This window comes from Eptesicus fuscus, chromosome 13, assembly GCF_027574615.1.
Source record: "Eptesicus fuscus isolate TK198812 chromosome 13, DD_ASM_mEF_20220401, whole genome shotgun sequence".
Taxonomy (NCBI): Eukaryota; Metazoa; Chordata; class Mammalia; order Chiroptera; family Vespertilionidae; genus Eptesicus; species Eptesicus fuscus.
This window is the reverse complement of record NC_072485.1, coordinates 46346944-46374261: the sequence shown is the minus strand read 5'-3', so window position 1 is coordinate 46374261 and position 27318 is coordinate 46346944. Positions and strand designations below refer to the sequence as shown.

The 27318-nt window shown below is 57.6% G+C and overlaps 1 protein-coding gene across 1 annotated transcript in view; it reads right to left on the bottom strand.

The window, feature by feature from the left end:
- Window positions 1-27318, bottom strand: part of TUB (TUB bipartite transcription factor) — a 73317-nt gene that overhangs the window by 14499 nt on the left and 31500 nt on the right. Inside the window, exons 1-3 of the mRNA XM_054725379.1 lie at window positions 12278-12315; window positions 3146-3197; window positions 2552-2714 (exon numbers count right to left, since the gene is read on the bottom strand). Of these exons, the coding sequence (XP_054581354.1) occupies window positions 2552-2714; window positions 3146-3197; window positions 12278-12315 (253 nt within the window). Of the gene's footprint in view, window positions 1-2551; window positions 2715-3145; window positions 3198-12277 lie in introns of the transcript that reaches the window.

The following is a 27318-nucleotide window of genomic DNA, read 5'->3' as shown; positions in this document are numbered from 1 at the left end:
AGGGGCCTCGCCCTCGCTGTCCCACTGCCCCCAATGCCCCCCTCCCCTCACCACCCCCCGTCCTGCAGATCCCACTCCTCCTGCAGATTCCAGCTCCTCGGCAGCCGCCCTGACCTCCCCTGGGAGCGGGGTCTGCCACTCACGCACAGAGCTCCCCACAGACACACCTGTGACCACCTGCTTAACTCTCTCCCTCTCAGGCCATCAGGTCCACAAGGGAACAGTGGCCACACCCGCTTGTGCTCACCCCGGGTTGCCAGCTCTAACCTGGAAGCTGACACAAAGTAGGCCCTCAAAATAAATACTTCAGAATCGGATGAATAGATCACAGTTCTGGGGACAGAGGTCCTGGGCGTGGCGCAGCCAGGGTCCCAGTGAAGCTGGGCCTGGGCCAGGGGGGCTGCAAGAGACCTGGGACCTGTAATCAGGTCCCGGGCCCTCACGTTGGTGAAACTCCCCTTGTATTTAACACCAAGAGCCAGCAGGGGGCAGAGCAGGAGAAAGCTAGTGCTGCGGGGAGGGCTGGGGCGCTCCAGGGAACACCAATCCCAGGCCAGCCCGCCACAGGGGCAGCAGCCCTCTGGGGCTGTGTCCGCCTCAGAGCCCAGCAGGAGAAGCAGCAGGACCCAGCCTGGCCTGGACCCTCACGATGGACCTCGAAGCACGACGGCTGCTTCAATGTTCCAAGTCTGGAGAGAATTTTCCTCCCTGACAGGAGGCAAACCCAGAAGGTCAGTGACTTGCTCAGTCACAGGTGAGCAGGGAGAGGCATGGCCAGAAACTGCCTTCTGAGGCTGGCCCCTCCTGCAGGCCTGGTACACAGCTCCGTGCGCCAAGAGGCACCTGCCAACGTGACTGCGCATCGGTGACTTGTAAGACTCCCTCACAGCCTCAAGGCGTTGGCCTGCGGCCCAAACTGGCAGGGCCTGAAGTCCCAGGAGCAGGCTCCCATCCCGAGTGCAGCCTCGCACGGTCAGGTGCCAGGCCTGGCAGAGCCGGGGCTGGGATGCCCACCCAGCGGCAGGCCAGGCTCCACAGGACCCACCGCAGCAGGTGCCTTCCCTGCAGGGCACCACTGCCGCTCGGGACGGTGCTCACGGAGAAAGTGCGAGGAGGGGGCTGCCAGGGAAGGGTGGGGCTGGGGCCAGGTGCGTGGAGCAGCCGGAGCCGGCTGTCCCAGGCAGCGGCGTGGGCTGAGGTCCCTGTCCCGTCCTGTGCAGGGCCTCGTCGGTGGAGTGCTGCCATACCAGCTGTGGCCCTGGGTGCTGAACGGAAGCCCACACAGGGAAATCACGGACAGACCTCCCTGTCAGGAAGGTGACACACACGGTGGCAAGGCCGTCTGGAGTCCGACAGGCCTGGGTGCAAAGCCTCGTCCCGACGCTCATAGCAATGTGCCACGGGCAAGTCGGTGACCCCCTGGGAGTCCAAATGCTTACTGACCACGTGGGGATGGTGAGTTGCCGTAAAGAATAAATGAGGTAACGCAGGTAGAGCACCCAGCACCATGCTTAGCCACTAGCAAGTGCCTTGATTATCAAGTATGAGTGGGCTTCCTCAGTGGGACGAGGGCACACAGAGGGCACGGAGCTTGTCCAGGGTGCTGTGCCAAGACTGGGCACTAGGTGCTGCCCTCCAAGACACAGAGAAGGGGACCCAGTGTGCTCAGACCCTGAGACACTGTGTGCCGGGCCGTGGAGAGGGCCCAACAGTCAGATGAGAAAGGTCAGCCCTGAGCCGAGGCCACTACAGGAGCTCGAAGTGGCTGGCGCTGCAGGACCCGAGGAAGCCGCAGAGGAGGGGAGCGCCGTGGTGGCTACGGTTCCTTCCGACTGCGAAAGCCAGATGCCACCTTCGCAGAGCCACCATCTGACAGAGAAGGCACAGGGATTACCTGCACCAGCCAGCAGGGGGCAGTGGGACTGCACCCGAGTCCCTCCTTAGGGATCAGAGAGACCAACCCTCTGCTCAGCCTGGGGCACTCGGTTCCCCTAGCCTACAGGTGGGTCCTGAGCTCAGGGAGGCAATGGACCCACCCCCCTCCCCCACCCCAGGATGAGCTCTGCCGACAAGCAGAGTGCCAAGATGGGAGAGCTGGAGGCTGCCGGTCACCATGGCCTGTGCGAGGACCTGCAGGTCAGAAGCCAGGGTGACGGAGGCGTGGGGAGCCCTGGGAGGGGAGGCAATGGGTGTCCCGCAGGAGACACTGGCTGGTGTGGGTTGCTGAGGTGGATTCCTCCAGGAGGCAGAACAGCGGTGGGGAGCAGACCTTCTGCTCCTAGGAACTGCCTCCTGGTCTCGGCGGAAATTCTCCTGATCAGAAACCCGGACAATAAAGTTTTAGCTTCTGGCTCCAGCACCTGAGCCAGGAGCCCAAGGTTCCAGGTCCCAGCCTCCCTCCACCGGCCCCACTCAGCTGTCGGCTCGGGCTGGGAGCCCCGCTCAGCCTGGACACACCCTGACAGAGGACCCTGGCCCCTCAGGTTAGCAGACGTCGCCGAGGGCTGTGGAGCCTCCCGGTCTGGCTGTCCATCCCAAGGGCAGGGGGTACCTTGGTAGCTGGTGCTGCCACTGCTGCTGAGGTAGGACTCTACCAGGGGGGCCTGCTCCTCCGACTGCCGGGCCCGCCGGCTTCGAGGCCGCCCGTCGGCGTTGGCCTGCACCATCAGCGGCTCCTGGCGCTTCTTCTTCTGCTTCTGCTCCAGCAGGGCCCGCTGCAGAGGCACGGACAGGCACAGGGGTCACCAGGCTGGAGGGGGCAGCCCACCGCCTCCACCCGAGGGAGGGCTCCCAGCCTGGGAGCAGAGAGAAGGCCCTGCTTGCTCAGCTTGCTTCTAGGGATCGTAAGGGGGCCAAAGCCCACTCTGGGCCAAGGTCTCATGTCCTTGGTGCCTCCAGACTTGGGGTCCAGGAAAAGGAGGCAAAACTCAGCCCAGGAAGCTGTCCTGGCAGGACCACAGCCCCCCAGTGGCCTGCGTGGCAGAAGCCCCGTGTACCGGTCAGCGCTAATGCTGAGCTGGTAAAGGAGAGAGCTGCTCTGAGGGGGGGGAGGGGGGGCTCTCCCCACCAGTCAGGATCACCCAGGAGGGGGCAGCCAGGATGGTGAGTGCCCACCCTTCCACCCGGCGGCCGCAGGCTCACTCACCTGCCGGTCAAGTTTCTGCTGTCTCAGGTTGCTGCCCTCATCATCTAAGACACTGCGGAGGGAGAGAGGGGTGTTCAGGGCCTGCCCACGAGGTGCCAGGGAGCGGCCCAGAGCCCACCCAGCACATCTGGGTTCTTTAAACCCCTCCCATCATGGCTGAGAGGAAGGGTGAGGCTACTATGGGGAAACCAGCTGGAGATAAAAAGGCCTGCACTACAGTCCTGTGCTCTGGGAGCGCAGCTCCTGCTGGGATCCCGGGCCCAGGAGCTACAGGAGGCTTTTCCCTTGGGCCCCTGAGCAGGGCCTGACTGCATTCCAAGGGGCCCTGTCCAGAGGCATCGGGCACAAGCCAGGCCCAAGGCCAGGCTTCGGACCAGGGACCTGCCCACTCGGGCCCCTCTCGGATCTCACCACCCCTTCCCCTGCCTCTCGGTCCTTCTGGGGAAAGCTGGGCCCTGGGGCAGACCCTCTCCCCATCTGTTCAAAGCAAGCTCCTGGCTCTCCGGGTGGCAGGGTGGTGCTGACACTGCCCACTGAGGCCAAGGGAGCGTGCGGCCACGTGACCACCCAGTCCCGCAGGGCAGGGCTGGGGCTGGGGCTGGGTGGGCACAGCAACACACGACCCAGCAACCAGCCACTGGCCCTTCCCTGGCCACAGACGTGGCGCCAGGCAGCACCAGGGCATCGAACCCTTGAGGTGTCAGGACAGGCAGCGTCGTCTCACAGACTGGTCCTGCCTCCCAGGAAGGCAGGGCACAGCAGCGAGCTGGTAATTCAAACCACTTAATTTTCTTTCTAGTCCAAGGCACATACATGGGACCTACGCCCCCAATTCTGTAAGAACCAAGGTCAGGCCAGCTGCATGGGGTGGGGTTGGAGCCTGAGGGGCTGAGCTCTGGGAACCCCCAGCCACCCTGGCCCAGTGTCGTGCCCGAGTGCATGAGGTTTGCGTATGTGAGGCTATAAGTATGTCTCGCGCATGTGCACACACCGGGAGGTGTCAAATGTGCAAGTGCATCTACCTGTGTAAGAGGCGGGTGTGCTTGTGTGTGGGTGAGTGCAGTGTGCATGGACGGGGGAAAGATGAGGTCCAATCACCCCAAAGACAAGTGAAGCCATTTCCACTCCTCCTGACAAAGTAGAGGCCCTTCTGGCTGAAATACTCATTCACCTGAACTGTCCCTTCCGCTCATCCAAACTATTTGTGTCTCTGCGGGCTGGGGAGGCAGCCGGAGAGCGGCAGGAAGTCCATGACCACAGCCAGCCCACCACCCACCCCCCTGGCCACACTGACGAGGGCTCTGCATACCTTAAACCGACGGTATCCTACCTACTAGCCAATGGGAAGGCCTTTCCTGACACGCACAGCGGCTCTGCACTCGGCGGAGCCCCGACTGTGATCTGGGGCTGTGTACAGACCAGCCTTCTTCGCCAAAACCTCAGCTGCCACAGCCCAGGAGAAAACCCACCGGACATGCCTCTAAGTCAGACCTGTCTTCCTGAAACTGCCCACCTGCCTCACGGCACACAGCTGCACTGGGACTGCCGAGCGCACTGCCGGGACCAGAGGCCGGGAACCAGCTCCTAAACGCCAAAGGGTGGGATGATGGGTGTCCCGGCACAGAAGGCACGCCCCACCGCTGGAGGGCAGCAGGGTTTCCGGAGAAAGGGGGACGGTACTGGAGAGAGCAAGGTGCCCGGGGCCCTGCGGGGCCTGAGAGGCTACAACTCTTCCACCTGCCTCTCCACCTGCCATCACCGCCCTGTCTGAGTAACACCAGGGCAAGGCACCTGCGTGCACACTGCCCGAGAAGGGCCGGTCCAAACGCTACTGTCCCCGTGTCCGCCGCGGGCACCACTGCCAGGGCTGGGTCTGCAGGACACCTGGCTGACAGGAGCAACGGGCCCGACATCCAACTGGGCTCTGCTTGCCAAGCTCTGGGCCGGGCACGCACCGGGCAGCGCGCAGTCCCAGTCCTGTGCTCGTGGCCACGGGAGCCCGGGTCACCTCCACACGGCGCTGGCTCTCCTCCTGCAGCAGGAGTGTCATGGCTTCCTGGGGTGACGCAGGCCACCTGCCCTTTCACAGGGCAGGGCCAGGGGCATGCCTCTGGGACATTCCGGGCACTGGGTTTGGCCGAGCAGGAAGAAGATGACTTCCGTGGTGCATGGGTCCTTTAGAAAAGCTGACATCCAGCTGAGAGGTGAGCGCACATTAGCAAAGCCGCCGCCGAACTGCTGGGTCACGGGGCTGCCCGACTGACAAAAGATGGTTCCAGCCCTTGTGCCCTCCCTGCCCAGAGCCCCCCTCGTGTCCTTATCTGTGCACGGGGGGGGGGGGGGGGGGGGTTCCTACCACAGGTCACTCCCCGCTGCCGTGGACTTTCCACACGTTACACCCAGGGAAGGAGGCTGCTTTCCATGAAAACATTACTCCTCTTCCTCTGCCCCACCCGATTCCCGGATAGCGGATAATGACAAAGAGCCGCAGCCGTTAATAACACGGTCCCCGGGTCAGGGTACAGACAGAACAGACTTAACCGCCGACCTTCAGAGAAAGATGGATGCATACAAGGGCTCGGCTTGTAAAGAATTCCAGAAACTCAGATGTCCTGGAAGTGCCAGAGAGCTGCCCGCCCGCCTGCCACCTCACTTCCCCCAGGTGGTGGGGCAGTGGGGAGGAGGGCGCGCAGGGTGGGCGGCAGCTGGGGGGAGCGGCATGTGCTGGAGGGTAAGAGTGCGGCTGGCTGAGCAAGACCACCCAGGCGGACAGACGCACACCTGCACCAGGCCCCAGGAGGGGCCCGCGGGGGAGGGAAGCAGGGCCCTGGTGCAGCGGGGATCCCAGGAGGCTGCAAAGTCGCCCGCAGGCACAAGCTCGGCCTGGCACCCGTGTGTCTGGAGCACACACCTGTCCCTGGTGCACAGCAGCGTGTTGTTGGGAACAATGACAACAGTGCTGTCTCCAGGGAGAGCGGAACCCAAGCTGCGGTCACCTCCTCCGCAGCCCAGCCTCCCCTTCCCTCCCCCCCACAAACACACACAGGAAGGCCCTGCCTGCTCATCGCCCACCGCAGCACCTCCTAGGCACCTTCCTCCCCCACCAACACGCCAGCCCCCCTTTCCGACAGGCGCTGTTCTAGGCCGCACGGAACGATAACCATGAGAGGAGACAGTAACGGCTCTTTAATGACTCAGGCTCCAATTATGGAATCACTGCCAAGCCCAGGCTGCCAGCTGCAGCCCCGCCAGGAGACTCTGCCGGGAGGCGGGGCCCTGGTGCATGGTCTTCCCGCTGACCCTGGTGGCTCCCTCATTCCGGTCACCTCCTGCTGGGGGCCAGACCAGGGAGCCCAGGAAAGCACCAGCCAGGGAGACAGACAGCCTCTGTGCATCCCCTGCTGGCCCTGAGGTCAGACAGATATCTGAGGAGTGAACCAGGCTGGACAAGCGAGTGCGGGGCACTTCTCCTGCGGGCTGGGAAAGCCAGACAGGCCAACGTCGTTAGGAAGCCGGTTCCCGCCCCTGCTCAGACTCACCCCACATGCTCCAGCTAATCCACGTGAGCTGACAGGGGCCTGGGGGCCCGGCCGACCCAGGGACAGACCCACTCCCCATGCCCACTTCACCCTCCCCTTCCTGTCCTCCTTCTTCCCCCTCAGGCACAGTGGCCTGGGAAAAAGGGAAGAAAAGACCACCCAGGTGCCCGGCTACAACCCCTGTGCCCAACGCTAGACACCCTCCCAGCCCCCCCAGCACATCCAGGCATCCAGTGCCCAGGGCAGCGACTTTCAGCCCTTTTCATCTCATGGCACACATAAGCTAATTACTGAAATTCTGCGACACGCCAAAAAATACATTTTTTTGCCAATTTAACAAAAGAGGTAGGCACCATCTTTATTCATTCACACCGGATGGCTATTGTTGTGCTGACGATCTAAGGCAGGGGTGGGGAAGCTTTTCCTGCCAAGGGCCATTTGGATATTTATAATACCGTTCAAGGGCCATACAAAATTATCAACTTAAAAATTAGCCTGCTCTATATATTTGGTCAAACATTGAATTAACTCACCCCATTAGCCTCGGCAGGGCCAGACCGGGTGATTTCACGGGCCTTGTACTGTCAGCAGGCCAGACATTCCCCACCCCTGATCTAAGGGAAAGGAGGTGAGTGCCTCTGACTAAATAGCCAGGTTATTGCATGTTTTAAAAATTCCTGTGGCACACCGACTGAAAATCACTGGCCCAGGGCTGCTCGGAACATTGTGGAAACAGTGGGGATGGGAACGCTGGGGGTGGGGATGGGAGGGAGGTGGCAGCTCGAGAAGGGAAAGAAAACCACGCTGCTCACGAGCCTCCGAGCCTCCAGCCATGAGGCGCCTCCATTCCAGCCACCGGCGTCCTAACTTACCAGCCAGGTGCATTAAAACTGCTAGCGCATCAGCCCCGACTTGGTAATTCGGAACTGCTGGGGCAGATGCCCAGGCTCAATACCCCACCTCACTCTCTCCTGTAAAGCAAGTCTCCCAGGGGGTTCCAATGCTCGGCATGCAAATGAGGACCACCAGGAAGGAACAAGAACGTGGGGGGCTGCTATGAGGCTAGAAGCGTGCGAGTGCAGCCTGATGTTCGGCCGGCCGGCCGGGGTAAGAGACTGTAGTCTGCAGGTCAGCGGGCCATCGCAGGCCTCAGGGAAGACTGTGGAAGGGACTGACTGAACAGCTGGACGGCGGTTTGAGTAGCAGAAGACAAGTGACCACTAGGGGTAAGCCCAAGTTCCCAGCAAGTCAGGGTGCAGGTCCTCGGGCCTACTGGGCAAACGGGAAGACAGAACAGCCAGGCACCCACGTGGAATCGCAGGGACCAGCAACCGACGATAACGTGTGGGCGAGGAGAGGCGATGCAAGCGGCACGCTAGTCCAATCAGACAAACGTTCAAAGGTTTCTGGGTCATGCCAGAGTCAAAGGAGGTTCCCAGCATCTTGCTTCTCTTGGTTATTAGCATGTTAACCCATGACCTGACGACAAGGCAGGCCTCACAGTTGACACAGATGGAAGAGGTCCTAAACGGCTCACCAAGACAGGAGGAATTCAGAAGACTCCGAAAAGCTAGCAAAGAGAAAGACAAGCAGACACCCGACAGGTCAAGTCGCCTATGTGGGTGCCAACACCCAGGTCTTGCCCACTCAGGCAGCACGGGGCTTGACATCAGCTGGGGACAGACTTTGGGGTTCTGTTTACAGAGGCCTCGAGGTGACTGGTCAGGGAGTCAAGGCCATCCATGGGGCAAGGAGGGCTCAAGGGCTGCAACAGAAGCAGGGGTCCAGAGGGAGGGGTCCAGAGGGAGGACTTAATGGCCTCACTCTGCCCAGGCTGACAGGCCACACCGGGAACCGCCTGCGGCTGCAGGACCCACACTGGAGGAGGGCAGAGACCAGGCTGAGGGCGTCCACAGGGTCCTGTCCCTTGGTCAGCTCCATCTGCCTTGTGTTTCCTCTGCTCCTTCCACCCCAGGAGCAGCAAGAAGGCACCCCGACTGGGCCCGAGGAAGGAGTGGAGAGAGTCACCGTGGACCTAGGAGCACGGGTGCTGCTCCTCCTGCCTCACCAGGGGAGGCCATGGGCCATAGCGTCTGGGGACTGGGGCTCCACCACAGGCAGAAGCGCAAGAGCCAGGAGTCTGGCTTCACCAGGAGTCACTCTGCTCCCAGGAAAGCAGAGTGAGGAAGGGGTGGAGGATCCTAACAAGGGCGCGTGGAGGGGAACCAGAGACATGCTAAGCTCACCCCCAGGAAGACCTTTCTGATGGTCACAGCCGGCCTCTGGTGGAAGGCGTCCCTGGGGATGCACGGGGAGCACCCACACAGGACTCCGTGGCCTGGAAGGACCCTGAGAGCCTCGTTCTGTGACCTAGAGACTCCGGGGAGCCCCACGGTGGAGGGTGAGTGCTGTGTCTCTCGGTGAGCAGAGAATCAGGTGGGGCCAGGAAAGTCCTAAAAGCTACCTGGGGGTGCCACTTTGATTCAGAGTCATGGGCATCTTGTCTGTGCCGGGTCATGCCAGGCACACAGCCAAGCACCAGCTGAGGCCCCTGCTCTCCAGGAGTTCATGGCCTGACGAGAGGAACACCCGGCAACAGCCGCGGGCAGCACTGAGGACGGGCTCTCTCACGCCCACCTCTCGAGGTCCTTCCTGACTCTCACCTACAACTCACAGAAGGCCGTGAACTAGGGGCATTTAACACTCCTCAAGAACAGATATGAAGAGGAGATGGCAGGAATGGAATTAGTTGTAATAGAAAAAAAATGAAAGGCAAATCATTCCAATTGTTAAACTTCCAACTAAACAGCTTCCTTCTAAGTCAGAATGTGAGATTAATTCATGAGCATTATAAACGGAGCCACAATTGCCCTTAAGAAGATTGCCAGCGATTATCACTGCTTCAGAGAAACTGAGCCAGGCCAGGGGGCACAGGTGCGACCATCTCCAGCAGAGTTAACAAGAAATCAATCGACCTCTCGGCCCCAAACCCAATGACACATTCCAGCTGACATGCTGCGCCGACCGTTAAGGAAACCTCACGCCAAAGCACAAGCACACGCGCCCATCCCCCCCCCCCAACCTGCATGTAAACGGCCGGGCCTGACTTCTGCCCCCGTTTTCTCTGTGATCACACAGGCATGGGGCTGTGGCTGCAGTCAGCAGCCCATTAATGCAGGAGGCAAGGTGCATCTCCTCTCAGCCCAGGTCTCCCGTTCCGGAAGCCTGCACCCCAAGGCCAATGCTTTCTCGGGCTCAGTGCATGCTCAAAAAGACCCCAGTGGGACAGAAGAGATTCTGGCAACTGCCCCATGGCTTGCCCCCAGCTCTACACCTACCCTCCCTGTTGCAGAGCAAAAAGGCAGAGGTGACAGAGCAATGGGACAGCAAGCAGGGCGAGGCCACATGGGTGTCCAGTTGTTCCTCAGGGTTAGGTTCCCAGGGGGACAGGACTCTGCACTCCAGGTAGAGTGTGGGGCCAAGAAAGGAATGGGGGCAGGGGTTGGGCCTGGGCTGGGCAAGTGTCAAATCACTCCTTGCATGATGCCAGGGCCGTGGGCACTTGCTGATGAGCAGAGTCCTTCCCAGAGACAAGGGGAGGCGTCTCACTTTTCCAGAGGCAGGCTTAAGCCTTCCCCGTCTGAGGCAGGCTCTTTCTAAGACCCGTGAAACCGCTTGCTTTGGTCCTTGGCTCCTGGGAGAGCTTCCTTACACCTTGAGCAGGCCTGGTCCCCAGTTTGCCAGACACTGAACACATCACCACATCCACAGCCACAAGTGCTGCCCCTTCCCTCCCTCCTAAGTGTCTGTGGCCAACACCCCGCCACGTTCACCCCATACAGGTACGTCCACAACACCAGAGGCCACTCGGCCCACAGGAACTACTATCCAGGCACCTCTGCTGGGTGGCAAGAAAAGGTTACTGGTACTTTGTGGGGCTGCACTGTCTTCTAAAAGGTCAGCCCACAGGTGTCAAGACAGCCAGGATGCTCCTGGAACCTCCTGTGCCCCCAGCCTAGATGCCCCTGTACGCAGCAGCCATTCTTTTGAGTCAGCCCAGCCCCAGTCCCCTGATAGGACTATCTCCCTGGTCTATGTGAGACTCTGAGGTGTGATTACATGTGTCTGCAGGAAGCCCTATGGGTGACTTGTGTGTACACATGTGTGTTGGTGAGAGGGGCACCCACACATTCTAACCTGGAAAGCCATGAAGCCCCCAAAGGAGTCGAGATTAGAGACAACAGCAAGTTCTCAAAAGCAACCCTGAATCCCCAAGCCAGTGACAGGTGCTTGTGTGCAGAAGGATCTGCTTTAACAAAGCCTCGGGCGGTTTCAGCTGGTTTCCATGTTGCATGCTGTCTGGACAGACTCACAGAAGAGCTCTGTCAGAGGTACAGTCTATCGGTGATTGGAATCAGGTCCCTTCCTGAGAGCAGGCTGTGTTACCAGGCGGACCCTGAAGGCCTGTTTCTACCACCCACAGGCATGTGCACCTGATTGGGCAAGAACAGAGGGGACCCTAGCAGTCTGGGACCCTTTTTACACACATGCCTCTCGGGGAGGCCTAGAGACAGGCCTGTAGCCCATGGCAACCGAGGAGCCAATGGGTGGCCAAGGATCTGGCGCTACCATGGCAATGAGCTGCTTTACAGTGGTAATGGAGAGAATTGGGTAGAGTGGATGGGGGAAAGGCCTGCACCTGTGAGAAGCCCCAGAGACCTTCCCCTACCCCAGCCGCCACACAGGTGGGGAAGCCCGGCTGTCACTGAGGCAGGCCACGTGCCTGGCTGTGCTTATCTGAGTGTGCCTGGACTCTTGAGTGCTCTTGTGCAGGTAAAGGCAGCTCTGTGTATTGTGAGTTGGTGTGTGTCCAGGAATAGACCTGTGAGCAAGTGGACCTGTGAGCCTCTGAAAGGTATGAGTAGTCCTTGTGAATGAGGAGTAGGTGTCAGGTACTCTCCAAATACAGCATATGTACGTGTACAGATGTGTACCACTGCACGTGTGTGTGTGTGTGTGTGTGTGTGTGTGTGTGTGTGTGTGGAGAGCTGCATGGTGCATGCGTATATGAGCCGCCTGGGCTCTTGGTTCAGAATAACTGTCTCCAGGAATTCACGCCTGGAGTGTGTGAATGGACCAGCAGGAGCGACTTTGACCCAGCGCGGCCGTCCCGCGGGGCCGCCTGCAGATGGACGGGAGTGCGCGCAAGGCCATGCTGGCGAGTGAGCCGGCGCGCGGGGCCTAGGAGGGGGCTCACGGCCACGCGCGCTCCCTCCCCAGGCGGCCACATGGACCGTAAGGCCCACGTAGGCCCAGAGCACTGGCCCCTTCCAGCAACCCAGGAGGATAAGGGGCGGAGCAAGACAGGCGGGTTCAGTCCGCCGGGGCCCCCAAAGTTGGGGTGGGAAGGTCCAGCACCTCCAACCCGCGCTCCTAGTTCTGGGCTAGATGGGGAGGGTGCCCCGCGCCCCGCCCGGTGACCCCAGCCAGCCTCGGGCCCGGCGCCCTCGACCCTGCCCGGTGCCCTCCGGGGTGGAGGGTGGTGGGCCGCGCCCCCGAGTTAAGGAAAAGGTGGGGACCGGCGCCCGCGTACCTGTAGGGAATCCAGTCGGAATGCGGCTTGGAAGTCATGTCTGTCGGGGGCGGGGCGGCGGCGGCGGCTCCGGAGGCCCGGGCCCCAGAGGGTCGGCGCGGGGGCCCTGCTCAGCTCCCGGGCCGCCCCGGGCCGCATCCTCCCGGGCCGGGGCCCTGGGCCCCGCCGAGGCCCGCGCCGCACGCCAGGGCCCCGGCCGCAGGCTCCGAGCGGCTGCGGGCGCGGTGCGGCGGGAGAAACAGCCCAGAGCGCGGGGCAGCCGTGGGAGGGCGGGCGGCGTGCGCGCCCGTGGAAGGGGGAGAGGCGGGCCGCCCGCCCCGCGCCGCTACAGGGGCTCCCGGCGCGGAAGGTCCGAGCTCTGCCTGGTTGCGGCGCCCTCCCCTCCTCCCTCGCCCCGCCCTGCCCGGCGGAGACCCCACCCCTAGGCCGGCCACGCGTCCTCAATGTCCCAGCCCCCTTCCTGAAACCGCGCGACCAGGCTCCACGCCGCACACGTGACCGCACCGGCGCCCGTGCCCACCCGCTGGGCGGGTCTCCCGACCTCCGAGCCTCAGTCCTTCCTCTGTGAATCCCGGATAACACAACACCTACCTACCTATCTCCAACAAGGGATGGAAACTGCAGCTCAGATGAGCTCAGAACTGCAGCTCAGTCTTATATTTTCAGATGGGGAACTGCAGCTCAGAACTGCAGCTCAAGGGGGAGAACTGCAGGGTGGGGGTTGGGGGGGGGGGGTCTGGTTGTGCAGGTCGGGGATGATGGCAGCAGACACCAGAAGAGGTCCCGGGAACCTTCAGGTCCTAAGCTTGGAGGCTGGCCTTCTCCCTCCCAGTGGCTTCACACCCCCCCCAACCCCCAACATCCCCCGCCTCGCCCCTCGAGTTCTCACTTTCCCCCAGGATGGCTTCTTTCTTCGGTTTTAGAAAAGGTGTTTCCTCGCCGCGGGGGAGTCCTTCCTGTCTAAGCAACACAGTCAAGGAAAGGATACCATGCATTCCCGGCCCTTAAAAGTTATATTATTTAATCTCCACAACAGCCTTGAGCAGCAAGTGCTTCTAATTCCCAGAAAAGAAAGCCTCAAGAATGCTATGATGCCCAAGGACATAAAGCTAGGGGGCGATGGGGCTGAAATGCAGCCAGGGTCTCCGTCCTCCAGAGCACTTTTTAAGGGCCCCACTTAAAAGGAGCCAAAACCTCCCAATGAAGATCATCTCAAAGTCTCCGAGTGCTGAGCAGGTCCTGGCTGTGATTACTACCAACTTTAAAGTAAGGTGTGGCGTGTTGAGGTGGAGGGCAAAGAACCCACAGCGGGCTGGCCGGAAGCCAGGGGATCAGGGCGGGGCCTGCTCACTCTACATGTGAGGGTCACCACCCCCGACCATGCCAGAGCAGTGTCCCTGTGGGGATCCCCTGGTGCTAACCAGGGTGCCCTGACTGTGTGACTAGTGGGAGAAAGCGTGAGAACTGCTAGCTTGGCTGAGGGAGGGCCCCATCCTTCTGCCTGAGTTCACAGCCAGGACTCTCCACCCAGACCTCTCCCAGCCTTTCGGCCTTGCCTCTATAAAAACGGTAACCAAGATACTGGGAGCATTTGCTGAGCATCAGGAGCTGTGTCAGGTGTATGTATATACGGTACTCATTTCATCCTCACAACCACCCGAGGAGAAAGGTGCTATCATCATACCCATTTTACAGCAGAAGAAACTGAGGCACAGAGAAGGCAACGATCTTGCCCAGAGTCACACAGCTGGTCAAAGCGTGACGCTAGGATTCCCACACCAGGTATCTGGGTCCAGAGCCCTTGCCCTTAGCCTCCTTCCTGCCTACTCAGTTCATGCACTGCACATGCACGCTCGCGCATGCGCGCACACAGCAGGCCTCTGGAGCAGGACCCTCAGATCCATCTCTGTCTGGCACAGCATCAACGCGCTCTGAAGGCTGTGACCTCTGTTTATTTATCAACCTCTAAGAGCTATCACTGTCCCTGAGGACACAGAGCAGACAAAATAAACCACTCTGGAGTGGGGGGTGCAGGGGCAGAAGGCTGGGCTGTGCCTGACTGCTGGGACACTTGACCTGGGCCTCTGTTTTCACCCCTGTCGGACTCCCAGGAAGGGCAGCAGAAAGGGACTGGTCCCTGCCCTAGAGGTCAAGGCAGCATGGGATAGCACTACCTAAAGGCTCTGTCCTCCAAGAGCCAGGATCCTTGGATGAGACCCCCAGAGACAAGAGGCCAGCCCGCCCTCCAGAAGAACCCTCCCAACGCCGCAATCTGCAGCTGACTGGAGCCTAGACTTCCCGTTCAGGAACTTGAGGCTGTTCTTCCCCTTTATTCCCAAATTATCTGACACCTTAAAGCAATCAGAATCACGCTGGAAGGTCTCAGGAGCCCCAAGTAATTGAATCTATTAAATAGACACTTTCAGTTCTGTCCTCAGGGAGCAAAATCCGGAGGCAGAGCGAGGTGCAGCAATGAGACAGCTCTCCGTGTCTCTCTCCTCCTGTGGAGGCTGTGGGCCTGGAACGTGTGGGAACCAGAGGGGCTGTGTGCCAGTGTATGCGTGAGTGTGTGTGTGAGGTGGCCCTGCAGGCTGAGCCGGTCTGCACAGGATTATTTGTTGGGTAGTGTGTTCATGTGTGTGCAGGGGGAGGATAAAAGTGTGTGCTTCTGTGAATTCTAAGGTGTATGTGAGATGGGCCTCAGGAGTTTCCGTAGGGCCAGATGACATGGCACTCAGAACTGGCAATGGGTTTTCCTTGTCAAGTGGCTCCCGGGTTGACATTTTAAGTGTATGCCCTTGGCTTCCATCAGAGAGCCACTTCAGAAGCTATGTGAGAACTGTACTAGGCCATGGTTAAAATACAACCGTGCTATGCAGTGGCCCTTGAGGGAGGGCCTAAGCTTTTCAAATTTAGCCCTAGGAACAAGGTTATCTCTATTGAAATGTGGCTACACAGCAGAACCAAACTCCCACCTGTCCAAATCCTGCAAGGATGAGGTATTTGCCATGAATTTAAATTCTCCTCATAGCATCTTAGGCATTTTCAACACGGCCATGGTTGGGTGGGGGAGGGGGGGAGGGGGTGGGGCGGGGCGAGGGCTGGAATGAAGGAATGCCCGTGGACTGAAGCAGCCCCAAGGAGACCTCACATCTGCCATGCCAGCCGGAGGAGCCCAGTGCAAGCTCTAGTTCACCCAAGGAAGAAGGTTAGCATTTTGGCAAACTGGCTATTTCCATGTGAAGTCTTACATTTTCTAATTTCTAATTGAACAGTTTTATAGAGTCTAGGCCACCTCTAGTCAACTTTGGAAGCAAGAGGACATGAATAATAAATGAATTTCTATTCAGATTAGGCACCAAGTCCCAAGGTGTCCTGCCTAGTAGCTTGGTGCTGTACACTTGCAATCTGAGGAGGGCAATTCCAATCAACCAAACATTGACTGACTGGGCTCACAAGTCCATGAAAGGCTCTGGCAGGGTCAGGCTCAATCCTGCAAGTCTTGGGGAGCTATCTGCCAAGGTGCTGGTTCCAATACAGGCGTAACACAGTGCTGAGGGCCAGGGACACAGAGGACGGGCAGACAATGGTACCAAAGGCGGGAAGTCAGGTTAGAACAAGCCCTTCCTTAGGATGAAAAAGGATGGCAACTGAATTGGGCCTTGAAGGATGACCAGGATTTTGATGGATTAGGAAGGAAGAGGGAAGCTTAATGGTTAACAAGACTCTGTGACTGGCCAGCGGCTGTGCTGGGCGTCTTGCCCAGAGGGCATTCTAGACAGAGCGGATGCCATGAGCAACGCCATGGGGATATGTGTCTATGTGACCAACGCACTTGAAAACCAAGGTGCAGACCCGTGTGGCGGCAGGTAGGTGAGTGTGACAGGAGAGGGGCCTCGGAAGTTCCGGGAGGGCCAGATCACATGGCCCCCTGAACACCAGCCAGGCCAGGAGTTTGGATTTTATCCTCTAGCCCACTGGGGACCACTAAAGGGTTTTAAGTCAAGAGTAACCTGCTCAGATGTCCCTTTTAGAAAGATATTATTAGGAGCTGAATAGAAGAGAGAGGAGACAAGACCGGAAGTATTGAAAACTGCTAGCTGGCTCTGAGGGAAGTCCAGGACAGAGATAAGCCAGCTCTTAGATGGGCCCTAAGCCAGAGCCCAGGCAGTGCCTTTTCAAAGCTGCTGGGCAGACATCGTGGCAATATGGCAGCATATGTGTGGGCGGCCAGACAATAGGAATAACTGTAGGACATAGAAAGACCATCGCCCTTTTACACATGATTACAGTGCGATAACATAGACTCACCAATGTCTTTGAAAATGTAGGGTAAGCACTAGTAGAATGAAAAACATCTGTCTATTTTCCAAATCACTGCAGAAGATAATAGCAAATAAAAATCTCCACATCTCAAAAGAATGAACCGTGGTCTGAAGGAGACATAAAACTCGGAAAGCTTAACACAAGGTACCAGGGATCAAGCCGGATGTAATGGTGCTAACGTGAATGCAAACGCAGAGCCTATGAGACTGGGTCACTCGTGACTGTCATTTGTCGGGTGCATGCTCCTTGCTGGGCACTCCTCTACGGTTCCTAAGAGCAAGTATGGGCCTGGGATGATGCAGTGGGGCTCTCCAGGGCGGCTCTGAGTTCAAAGACATCACATTTCAAAATGAGGTGGGATAACACCAACTGGGACTTGGAAAGGAGGCGTGAAATCCTGGGTCCATGCCCTTAGCCAGCACCCACCTCTAGTACATGAACAATGGAAGAGGCTGAAGAAAGGGTTGGTGGAGGTTTAAGAGGAATTTTAGAGAGAGCCCCAAGGACCAGTGAGCCCCAAGGGGTGAAGGTGCTTGAAGGAGACCCCCCCCAAGAAAGCTTACTATGTGGCCACAACGGTCTTAGGGTCACAGTGCACGGGCATCTGATTCACACCTGGAAAATCCAAACAGTGGGTGGCAGCTGGCTGCCCTGATGGCCAAGAGGGTGCTGCTGCTTCAGGGTCAGCCTGTGCCCCCAGGCGTGTGGGGCGAAGGACACGAGGTCTTGTCCTGAGGACCAATGGAGGTTCCAGCGTGAGGCCCAGATGTGACTGTCGTAGATCCCTGCCAGGAGGGCCCTGGTGGGGGGAGGTGGCACTGGGGGAGGGGAGGAGCCCAGGTTTCCCAGGGCCTGAGCAAGGAACCATAGCGTCATATGAAGCTATGGGGAGAGAGGGTCACCCATGTCCAGGAAGCTGTACTTGGGGGGACACCCCAGTGATGGAATGGTCTCCAAGAAACCACAGGAGCACCCCAATGAGAGAGAGACCCAGAGTGTGATGCCAGCTCCTTAGTCAGGGAAGGACTTTCCTGCCCTCTCCTCTCCTCTTCCCCTCCCCGCCTGCTCCTTGGGAAGGGTCAGAGCTGCAAGCTCAACCCTTACCTGCAGGCAGCGGGCCTGCAGCACTGTGATGGGCAAGAGGCGTTTCTGTTGCTGAAGTTCAAAGGTTTTTTAATGACAATGGACAGAATGACCTTCGGTTACCTGGAAATGCCTAAGAAAGCCATGGGACTTACTGCAATTTCATCCAGATTTAGGAGGGGCGGGGGGGAGCATAGTATAACATTAAAGAGACTGTGGGAGACAAAAATAAGGTTTGCTTTGATGATGACATCTCATGAGTCACCTCTCCAACCAAGCAGTTCCATGTGGCTTCGCTCGCTTCATCCTCGCAACAACACTGTGAGGTATTATTATCCCCATTTCACAGAAGAAGAACAGGAAGTTACATAACCTTCGAAGTCACACCAATAATAAATGAAAGCGTTCACATGGAAACCCAGCAGCGGGGCGTTCCGGAGCCCGCAGGCTTCACTGCTGGCCTCCAGAGAAAGCCGCGCGATGGTGGCCCTAGCCTTTGACTCAGGAATTCCCGTTCTGGAAATCTAGCCACGGAAAATAGCCAATGGAATAAAAGTTATGCACAGAGACCGTCATCGCAGCTTTACTGCTAATGGGGGAACCGGGCAGGAGTGGGGCTGCACAATGTCTGGCAGGTGGGACTTGGTTGAGTCAGTAATTCTACGTTCACAAGGTGGATCCCTTTGCATCCTCTACAGGGAATTCAATGTCAGGGAACAGGTTTATGAGACGGGACACAATATTGTAGGGAAGTGAAAAGTCCTGTAAAGAAGCTCCTCACGCTGGCACATACGTGAACGGCCTCATAAAAAGTTGCTGAGGGCGAGAAAGACACAGACAACTCTGTGTGTGAGCTGTTACATAATGATCGGCTAGGCCCGTGGTCGGCAAACTGCGGCTCACGAGCCCCATGCGGCTCTTTGGCCCCTTGAGTGTGGCTCTTCCACAAAATACCACGGCCTGGGCGAGTCTATTTTAAAGAAGTGGCGTTAGAAGAAGTGTAAGTTTAAAAAATTTGGCTCTCAAAAGAAATTTCAATCGTACTGCTGATATTTGGCTCTGTTGACTAATGAGTTTGCCGACCACTGGGCTAGGCCACCCTGGGGACCACACCTCCCTTTCCAGCTGGTTCCTCCCTCCAGGGCTCAGGCCTCCTCTTAACTCCAGCTTTTGGCTCCTGAGATCTCCCAGGGACCCCTAAACAGCGCACCCCAACATCCCGAACACCACAGTGGGGCAGACAGTAAGTACTATTGGTACACAATAGATTTGGTAAACAAATAAACACGATTTTAAAAGCCATGCAGTTGAAACGCCCTTAGTCACCCAGCGTGGCGTGATACATTGCCACAGTGACAACCAGCTGGCCACACTCTAATGCAGCGGGCACAGAAGACGTCTTCGCTGTCCAGCCAGGTTATTTATCTCGGAGGAAGGCAGGGAAGTGTGGGAAGGGAGCAGAACCTTCGTACCTGCCCCTCTCTCACTTCGCCAGCTGCACTCTGGGGATCTGCTCAGCCGGCCCAGGCTGGGGGCTGGGAGTCCCAGAGCTGAAGCACAGTGGCCAGTCCTGGGGAAGCTTCCACTGTCCCCAGCCAAGCCCTCCTGCCCCTTCCCCACAGCGTAAGCACTGCCTCTAAGCCCAGCCCTTCTGGGTGCCGGCTCTGAGGATATAAATTGGCAAGGTCTCTGGGGAGGAGCGCCCAGGGCCCCTGCGCAGCCGGCAGGGGGGGGGGGGGTTTGTTTCGCCAGCGTTATTGGATTTGCAGATAAGCAACAAGGAATTAAGCTGATCAGGGAGAGGGGCAGAGAGCTCTCATTTGTCCCTAATGCAGGGTTTATCTAGCAGAGACCTCTTCTTTGTCAGACAGAGCCACTGCCTTTGTGTCCTCCAGCAAAGAACATTTTATTCCGCAACCTTTCCGAAAAGCCTATGAGTTTGCACTTTCGACCTGTTTCCCCGCCCATCATCTAAGAAAACCATGGTTCTTTAAAATGGAAAATGCATTTTGAAACAATCCTACTCTGAATTCAAAACCAGGCTTCCTAACAAGAGGAATCAGATGCTGAAGTACATTTCAAACTACTGGCAATGTTTACGATCCCCAAACACCCTCTTTTCACTCCATGGCCCTTCCTTTTGTTGCGAAAGGTTCATAAAGATCAAGCTCTAAGGCCACCAGCTCACGGAAGAAGCGATGTCCTGAAAGGAGGTGCTATGGGGTTCGAGTGAAACGGGCTTCGTTTTCCCATTTCTAAAGTGGGGATAAAAGTTCAAAGGCCTATATAGGCAGCAGGTACAGAGGAAAGAACACCAGACCCAGATTCCAGACCTGACTCTACTACTAATGTGCTGTGTGACCTTGGGTAAGTATACCGCCTCTCTGTGCCCCATGAAAATCAGCAGGTGGGACGGTCTCAAAGGCTACCTTCCAGCACTAAATTTCTCTGACATTTTGACTCTTTACAGCAGGGCTGGGGGGAGACAGGAGAAAATGATTAGTTATAGGCACCCTCCACTCTGCCTCTCTCTCTCTCTGAAACAAACACAGAGCAGTGAGAACATGCTGGACGTAGGAGAGCTGAATTCCCGTCCTCTTTGTGATGCTAACTCACTGGGTGGCCAGGGACCACTCACCGGGCTGGCCTCGGTCTCCTCATCTGTTAAGTGGGAACGATGCATGTGTTGCCCCACTGCACAGGGCGTGTGAGGCTGAACTGAGAAAACGAACGTGAACCTGTGATGCTGTGTCGCAAGTCCACAGGACCACAGAGATGTGACAACATTCAGTAATTAGAGCTCCCACTTCCTAAGCCCTCGAGCAGGCCGGCGCTGTGCTAAGCGTTACATGTATTATCGCATTGACTGCTCACAGTGACCCCGAGGAGCTATTACCCAGAAGGAAGCGTAAGCGCTGTGGGTGGTCACAACAGCAAGGATTTCCTCAGCCTCTGCCAAGGCCTGTGCCCAGGGGCCTGGGCCCATCTCAGCTGAGAATGAGAACAGGCAGTCCTGGGGGCTGCCCTGCCTGGGCTCCAGGAGGGAGGAGAGGGCCCTGAGCGCCTCCAACCCTGCACGGGGGGGGGGGGGGGGGGGGGGTGGAGTAGGCCATGTGCAGCCCCTTTTAGACTCCATTGGGTGAGATCACACCCCGGGCTGGTGGGGCTGGGGCGGGGGCAGTATCTACCTCTGCCTTTCTCCAACTCCCGGCTGCTTCAGACTTCTCTACCCGATTCCCAGTCCGCATCATAGCCCACCTTCCTGCCACGTCTCCTCTGCAGGCACCACCCCCGGCCCCTGCCTGATCCTGCCACCCCGGGGCTAGCAAAGAGTGGGTGCCCTAGGGACAGGGGCTCCGCTCAGTGAGATGTGGTCCTGAATTCAGACCTGGAAATCGCAGGCCAGATGGCCCTGACCTAGCCTTCATATTCATCGGGACTTCTAAGGTCTCCCTGGAGGCGGGCAAGCTGCACCGTCCTCAGAATGGACTTTTGAGGTCTCCATTCCCCAGCAGGCAGGGCCCTGGGAGGTGCTGTGTGTTCCTCTAGCTCAGGGCACCCTCCACTCTGCCTCTCTCTCTCTCTCTCTCTCTCTCTCTCTCTCTCTCTCTCTCTCTCTCTCCATCAATGTGAGAGAGACACATGGATTGGTTGCCTCCTGTAGGCACCCAGACCAGGGCCAGGGATTAAGCCTACAACAGAGGTACATGCCCTTGACCAGAATCAAACCTGAGACCCTTCAGTCCACAGGCCGATGCTCTATCCACTGAGCCAAACCAGCTAAGGCTGCCCCAGTCTCTTGACCACATGCCCCAAGATGGCCCAGGTCTCAGCATTGGGTGCCAGCTCCCTGTAGTCACATCTCAGCTCGTCGGCTGTTTGTGAGCTCTCAGTACCCATTTCTCTGGCTCAACCCAACCTACTCTTAACTTTGCCCACCCCACCTCTTAGCTCTGATACAGTATAACATCCACTCGTCCCCCACCAGGCAGGCGACCAGAAACCTGCCGATGTCACAGGCTAACATCCTCATTTGATCCGAAGATGCGTTCATGTCCTGGACTTCCGGAAACCTGAGTTCCAGGCCCAAGTCCCTGGCCTCCTACATGACCAAAGGCAAATCTCATCTCAGTTCTCTTGGCCTCAATGCATCCGTCTACAAGATGAGGAAGTTGGGTTCATGCCTAAGGCCCCCAATATCACTAGATTCCATTATCCAGGGCCCCATCTGACAATTTTCATGAAGGGACACCCGTGTCTCACCTCCCATCCCAACTGCCCCAAGAGGGCTAAGAACACCTGGACCAGGCTTACCTGGCTCTCACACCCCCAAGCAAAAGGCATGATGAGCAGAGACCCGCCCCTTACCCAGCCACACACCAGAAGACAGATGGGAGGGACTGGGAGGTGATGTGAATTCCCTCCCTCCCTCCCACATAAAAGGGTAGAGGTGATAAGCATAAATGAACCACCCAAAGGAAAAGTGAACAGACAAGTCCCAGAGAAACTCCAAACCGCCACAGACATGTGAAAAACTGGCACCTTGAGATCCCCTCCCCGGCCCCAATGTTTAATCCATCACCAGGTTCAGTTGCTGTTAAATCCTGGGTATCTCTTCCATCAGTCCCTGTCTCACCCTCTCCAACGCCACCACCCTTATCCAAGCTATGTCCCCGGTGGCATGCTAGTGTGCTTCAGAGTGTGCACCCTGGAGCCAGGTCTGGGGCTTCAAACCAGGCTCTGCCTCGGATTCCTTGTGTAGTTGGGGAATCAATCCTATATAATAAAAGCATAGTATGCAAACTGTCCCCTGGAACCCGCCCCCCTACTTGACCGGGAGTTCTTCCGGGAGTTCAACCAGGGGGCAGGACCGGCCAGGGGAAGGGAGGGAGTACCCGGCCAGCTGCCCACCAGCTGCTAGGTACCCTACCAGTGCACGAATTTCATGCACTGGGCCTCTAGTAGTTAATATAAATGTAAACCACTTCCGGCAGTGCCCGGCCCACAGTAAGGCGATGTGAGTGAGCTGTTATATAATGATCTGTGCCCCCTTTCCCTCCAGCCTCCCTGCAGTCTGTTCTCACATGGCAGCGAGTGCTTCTTCCCATAATGCAAACCAACCAGTGCACCTGCTGCCTAAAATGCTCCACTGCCTTCCCTTGTTCACTGACCCCAAATTTTTAAGTGTCTTTTCCATGTTCAGAGTTGTGAGTTAAGTGTCCAATTGATCTGTGTCGATGCCCAAGATTAGGGCAGCCTGGGACAAACTATTTCTCGGCCCTTCATTCCTCTATATAACCCAGGTAAAGACGATTGGGGGGGGTGGGGCGGGGGGAGGCAGGGAGGAGACTAGATAAGAAAAGTGAAGAAATTTCTCATAATGATGGTTAATGAGAAGAGGACCAGTCCCCCTAGATACTAAACTATATCATAAGGGGACAACTGATACAGTGACCGACACAGATGTCACATGAGCTTCAATGGAAGGAAGGAAGGAAGCAACCCAGGAATATGCCCCGTTCTCTAGAAGAGCTCCATTTAGATGCTAATTTACAAAAAGTACTAAATAAGAAAATGAGCGTGCAAAGTTGTGATGACAAATGTGGGAACTAAAGCGCCCGTGTGGTTACCTGTACGGGAGAAGGAAACGTTCCAGAGCTGGGACTGCACTGCTTTTCAGTCTAAGTAACCATGGCGACTACAGTAGGTGTCTCAGGTAGAAAAGGAGCAAAGACTAGACCAGGCGTCCTCAAACTACGGCCCACGGGCCACATGTGGGTGTTTTTGCTGTTTTGTTTTTTTACTTCAAAATAAGATATGTGCAGTGTGCATAGGAATTTGTTCATAGTTTTTTTTTTAAACTATAGTCCGGCCCTCCAACGGTCTGAGGGACAGTGAACTGGCCCCCTGTTTAAAAAGTTTGAGGACCCCTGGACTACACAGTCAGGCCAGCAAAGCAGAAAGTACCCTGAGCTAGAAGCCGGGGCTCGGCATTCTAGTCACTTCGTCCTGCGGAGGGACCTTGGGCTGGGTCTCCCTCTTCTGGGCTCAGCCTGTTTCAGAGATAAAGAATTCCTGCGGACGACCTCCCCCGGGCCCTCCCACTCAGCCCTCCGGGGGTGCGACGGTCTGGGATCGGGCCCCATTGCTGGCTTCAGCAGATTTAGACGGAGAACTGAAAGATCACTCTGACCTTTCCTGCCCCAATCGCCAAGCGACAGGGTCGGCCGGCCCGAGTCACTTCAGGGGCAAGGCGCGTCTGCCCCCAGCCCGGCGGTCACTGGGACCCGGAGATGACAGGGTGCCGGCCTGTGAAGATCACGGGGCAGTGGAGGACACGGGCGGATGCAGACATAACAACCCACAAAGGCAGGGGGAGCCAGCCCAGCCAGAGAGAAGGTGCGGGGCTGCGGGGCTCAGGGCAGAGGGCAGCAGAGCCTGGCCGGGGTCAGCAGGGCTCTGCAGCAGACACCGCGTCTGAGGCTGGACAGAAGTTTAGGGAACGCTTCCCGCAGGGGAAAGGCTGCCCCGCGGGGGCCCCGTGAGACCTCAGCCCAGTGCCTGAGCCCACCCGCTGGCACGTGCCGCTCGAGGAACACCCTGTGAGAGAGAGAACTGCTATGTGCCCATTCTGCTGCTGGCAGTGCCCCGGAGCCCCCACAGGTCCCAGGGGCCTCGGGCAGCCTCCTGCTGGGCACCCCCTCCGCAGCCAGCTCTAGGATGACACGACTGGCCACAGACGGAAGCAGTCAGAGCTCTGTTCCATGTCCATCACACCTGGGTCACAGAGAGAAGTCCCTCACAGTGAGAGGATTCCAAGGTTTACCCGGGTGTCAGCAGCCACACAGACCACAGTCACACAGGCATGGACCTCCTACTATGTGCATGAGCAGTGGTAGCGCTCTCCACGACTTATCGCTAGCCCTCACGCACTCCGGAAGTGAGGTGGCCATATATCCATTTTTCAGTTAAGGAAGCCGAGGCTCAGAAATTTGCTAGGATTAGCCATCCACTTGCTGCTTCCCGTGTTGTACATGCACCTGGCTAAGTTCACCACGACCCCCGGGCCAGATTAACCAGAAGCTGAGGTCCAGCTCTGCTCCTGGATTTACCGAAGAGCACAGGGCCCCCTCTCCACCGCCACCGCATCCCCTACTCCCCGCCCAAGGTCTAGGGCGAAAGCCCACCTGGTCCTAGAGACACCGACCTGCTCTACTAGTAGATACGGGAGGAGGCGTTTGCTGAACAACAACTATCTATGCTGAGCACATCCAGGTATTCTTTTCCATTTGATCTTCTCAACCACCCTATAATGAATATCCCCATTTTATAGAAGAGAAAGCTGAGGCTCAGAGATGTTAAACTGCGGTTGCGTGGTAACATATTGTGCCAGGACCAGACCAGGTTACCTGAACCTGAAGTCCACACTTCTGCTGCACCAAACCACTTCTCCGTGTAGTTGCCATTGGAGAGGTTCTGGGGCACCTGCCAGGTCTCCTCTGTCCGTGACCACCTGCCACGGCCCTGCTCAAGCCCTGGCCCCGCGAGCAGCAGGCCAGGGATGAAAGGGAAAGGGGGTTTGCTTCCTGCCCAAAGCCCAGAGGACCTTGCTGAGCCAGGCCAGCTCTCTGCTGCCACGAGAGGCTGAGGGGACAGGAGTCCTGCCCGAATCCAGTTCTAGGCTGCAAGGCTGAGGCCCTGGCCAGCTTTGCCGATTCCCCTCTGAGATATGCGGCCCTGCTGTCTCTACCATATTCTGATCCTGGGTCCTCCCCTCCCCAGTTCCTGCTTCAACTGGACAGGCCCTTGCTATGGGGACTCCAAGACGCCCCTGTTACACCCATGTCCCTATTGCTCCATCCTACCCAGGACACCGTGAACATGTCTCTTTGTCCTCAAGTTTTCTGAGTCCTTGGATATTGACTCTGGCTGCTGACCTCATACCCTATACTCGTTCCCAGTGCCCACCAGCCATGTCTGTCCGGACTTATCCACCGCCTTCATCTGGTCTGTCTATTCTGAGACCCCAAGGTTCCATCACCGGGTTTCATGCCCCCGAACCTCACTGCCTCTGTCTTGAGTCCTTGATATCACCATTGAGCCCTCCTAACATGACGTGCAGGCCACAATCTTGGGCCCTGACGTGGGTCAATGTACCCCCAACACACTCCTTGTCCCAAACTCCCACGCTTGACCCTCAGCCAAGATACGCGGGCCCAGACTTCCCGGCCTTCACCCAGCCACCGCCAAAGCCCTGGTTGGACACACAGTGGACAGACTCTTGGCGCAGCTTTCCACCCCGTCACCATCCCACCCCCCACATCATCCAGATCAAGATAACAGGCAAGTATCCTGCCAAGCCCCATGCCACGGCCATCGCACAGCATGGTGATCTGGGCACCGAGAGGCCCACGGCCGGACAGGTGGCCGTGCAGCCCCCAGCAGAGCCCGTCCTCCTCCCCTTCATCTCAGTCTCCACCCAGGACCCGTGCTGCTGCTGTCAAACACACTGGCCGCTCGGCCTCCGAGCACGTGGAACGGTGGCCCTGGGTGCCCGCTGCCCGCACATCCCCTGCAGGGTCCTCAGAGAACACCCCGCTCCACCAGTCACGACAGGAACGCACAGTGAAGACCACTCCCAGCGCGGCTCCTGACCAACGTGGCCAAACGGGAAAACTCAAAGCAAAACGAGCCTTCACATTGGAGGGGACAGCCAGACATGATCGGTGTCGTGGTAAACGGGTTCATTATTTCTGGAGACCTGTCTTGTAATATGTGACAAAAAGCATAACGCTGCTCATGCCCTTTGACCCAGTAATTCCACTTGGGGAAGGCTTCCCAGTAAAATATTAAGCAAGTAATTTGTACAGAGATATTCATAGCAGTGATATTTATAATAGCAAGAAATTGGAAAGAGCCCAAAGGCTCAGCACTTGGGGATTAACCGAGCAAACTGGGTCGTGTGAGCACCTCGATGCTTTGCGCCAGGAGGCGTGGATGTGTGCGGGGTCCCGAGGAATGTGCATCCTGGGGAGGCGTGGACGTGTGCGGGGTCCCGAGGAATGTGCATCCCGGGGAGGCGTGGACGTGTGCAGGGTCCGGAGGAATGTGCATCCCGGGGAGGCGTGGACGTGTGCGGGGTCCCGAGGAATGTGCATCCCTGGGAGGCCAGACGGGACATAAACCAGCTCAGACCAGCTCAGACTCCAGCTTCACCATGGCAACGTTCAGTCGGTTATTTTATGTTGATTCAGTGAAGTCAGTAATCTTCCTGGTAATTAGGAGGGCTTTCGAGGTCATTTTAAATTAAGTGGTTTCTTTTTTTAAAAGGCATTGGCAATGTTAAAAAGGAACGGTGTTGATGAAATTTCATAACTACCCTTGGGCATGCTCACCTTCCATGAAGTTCTGTCTCTAACCTCTATTCTCCTTATGTCTGAGCAAAAGGAGCCAGGCTCGCCCACAGGACTGAAAGGGGGTGGTGTCCAGGCTGGTATAGACCCAGGTGCCCAGGGCTCCGAGAGCCACGGGCCTGGTGGGAGGCCCCAGACAGACGCTGGGATGCGGGAGCCCCTCCTCCTCAGGCTCTGTCCCCTCCTCCCGGTGTCTTTCTCCCTCCAGGGCTGGCCTGT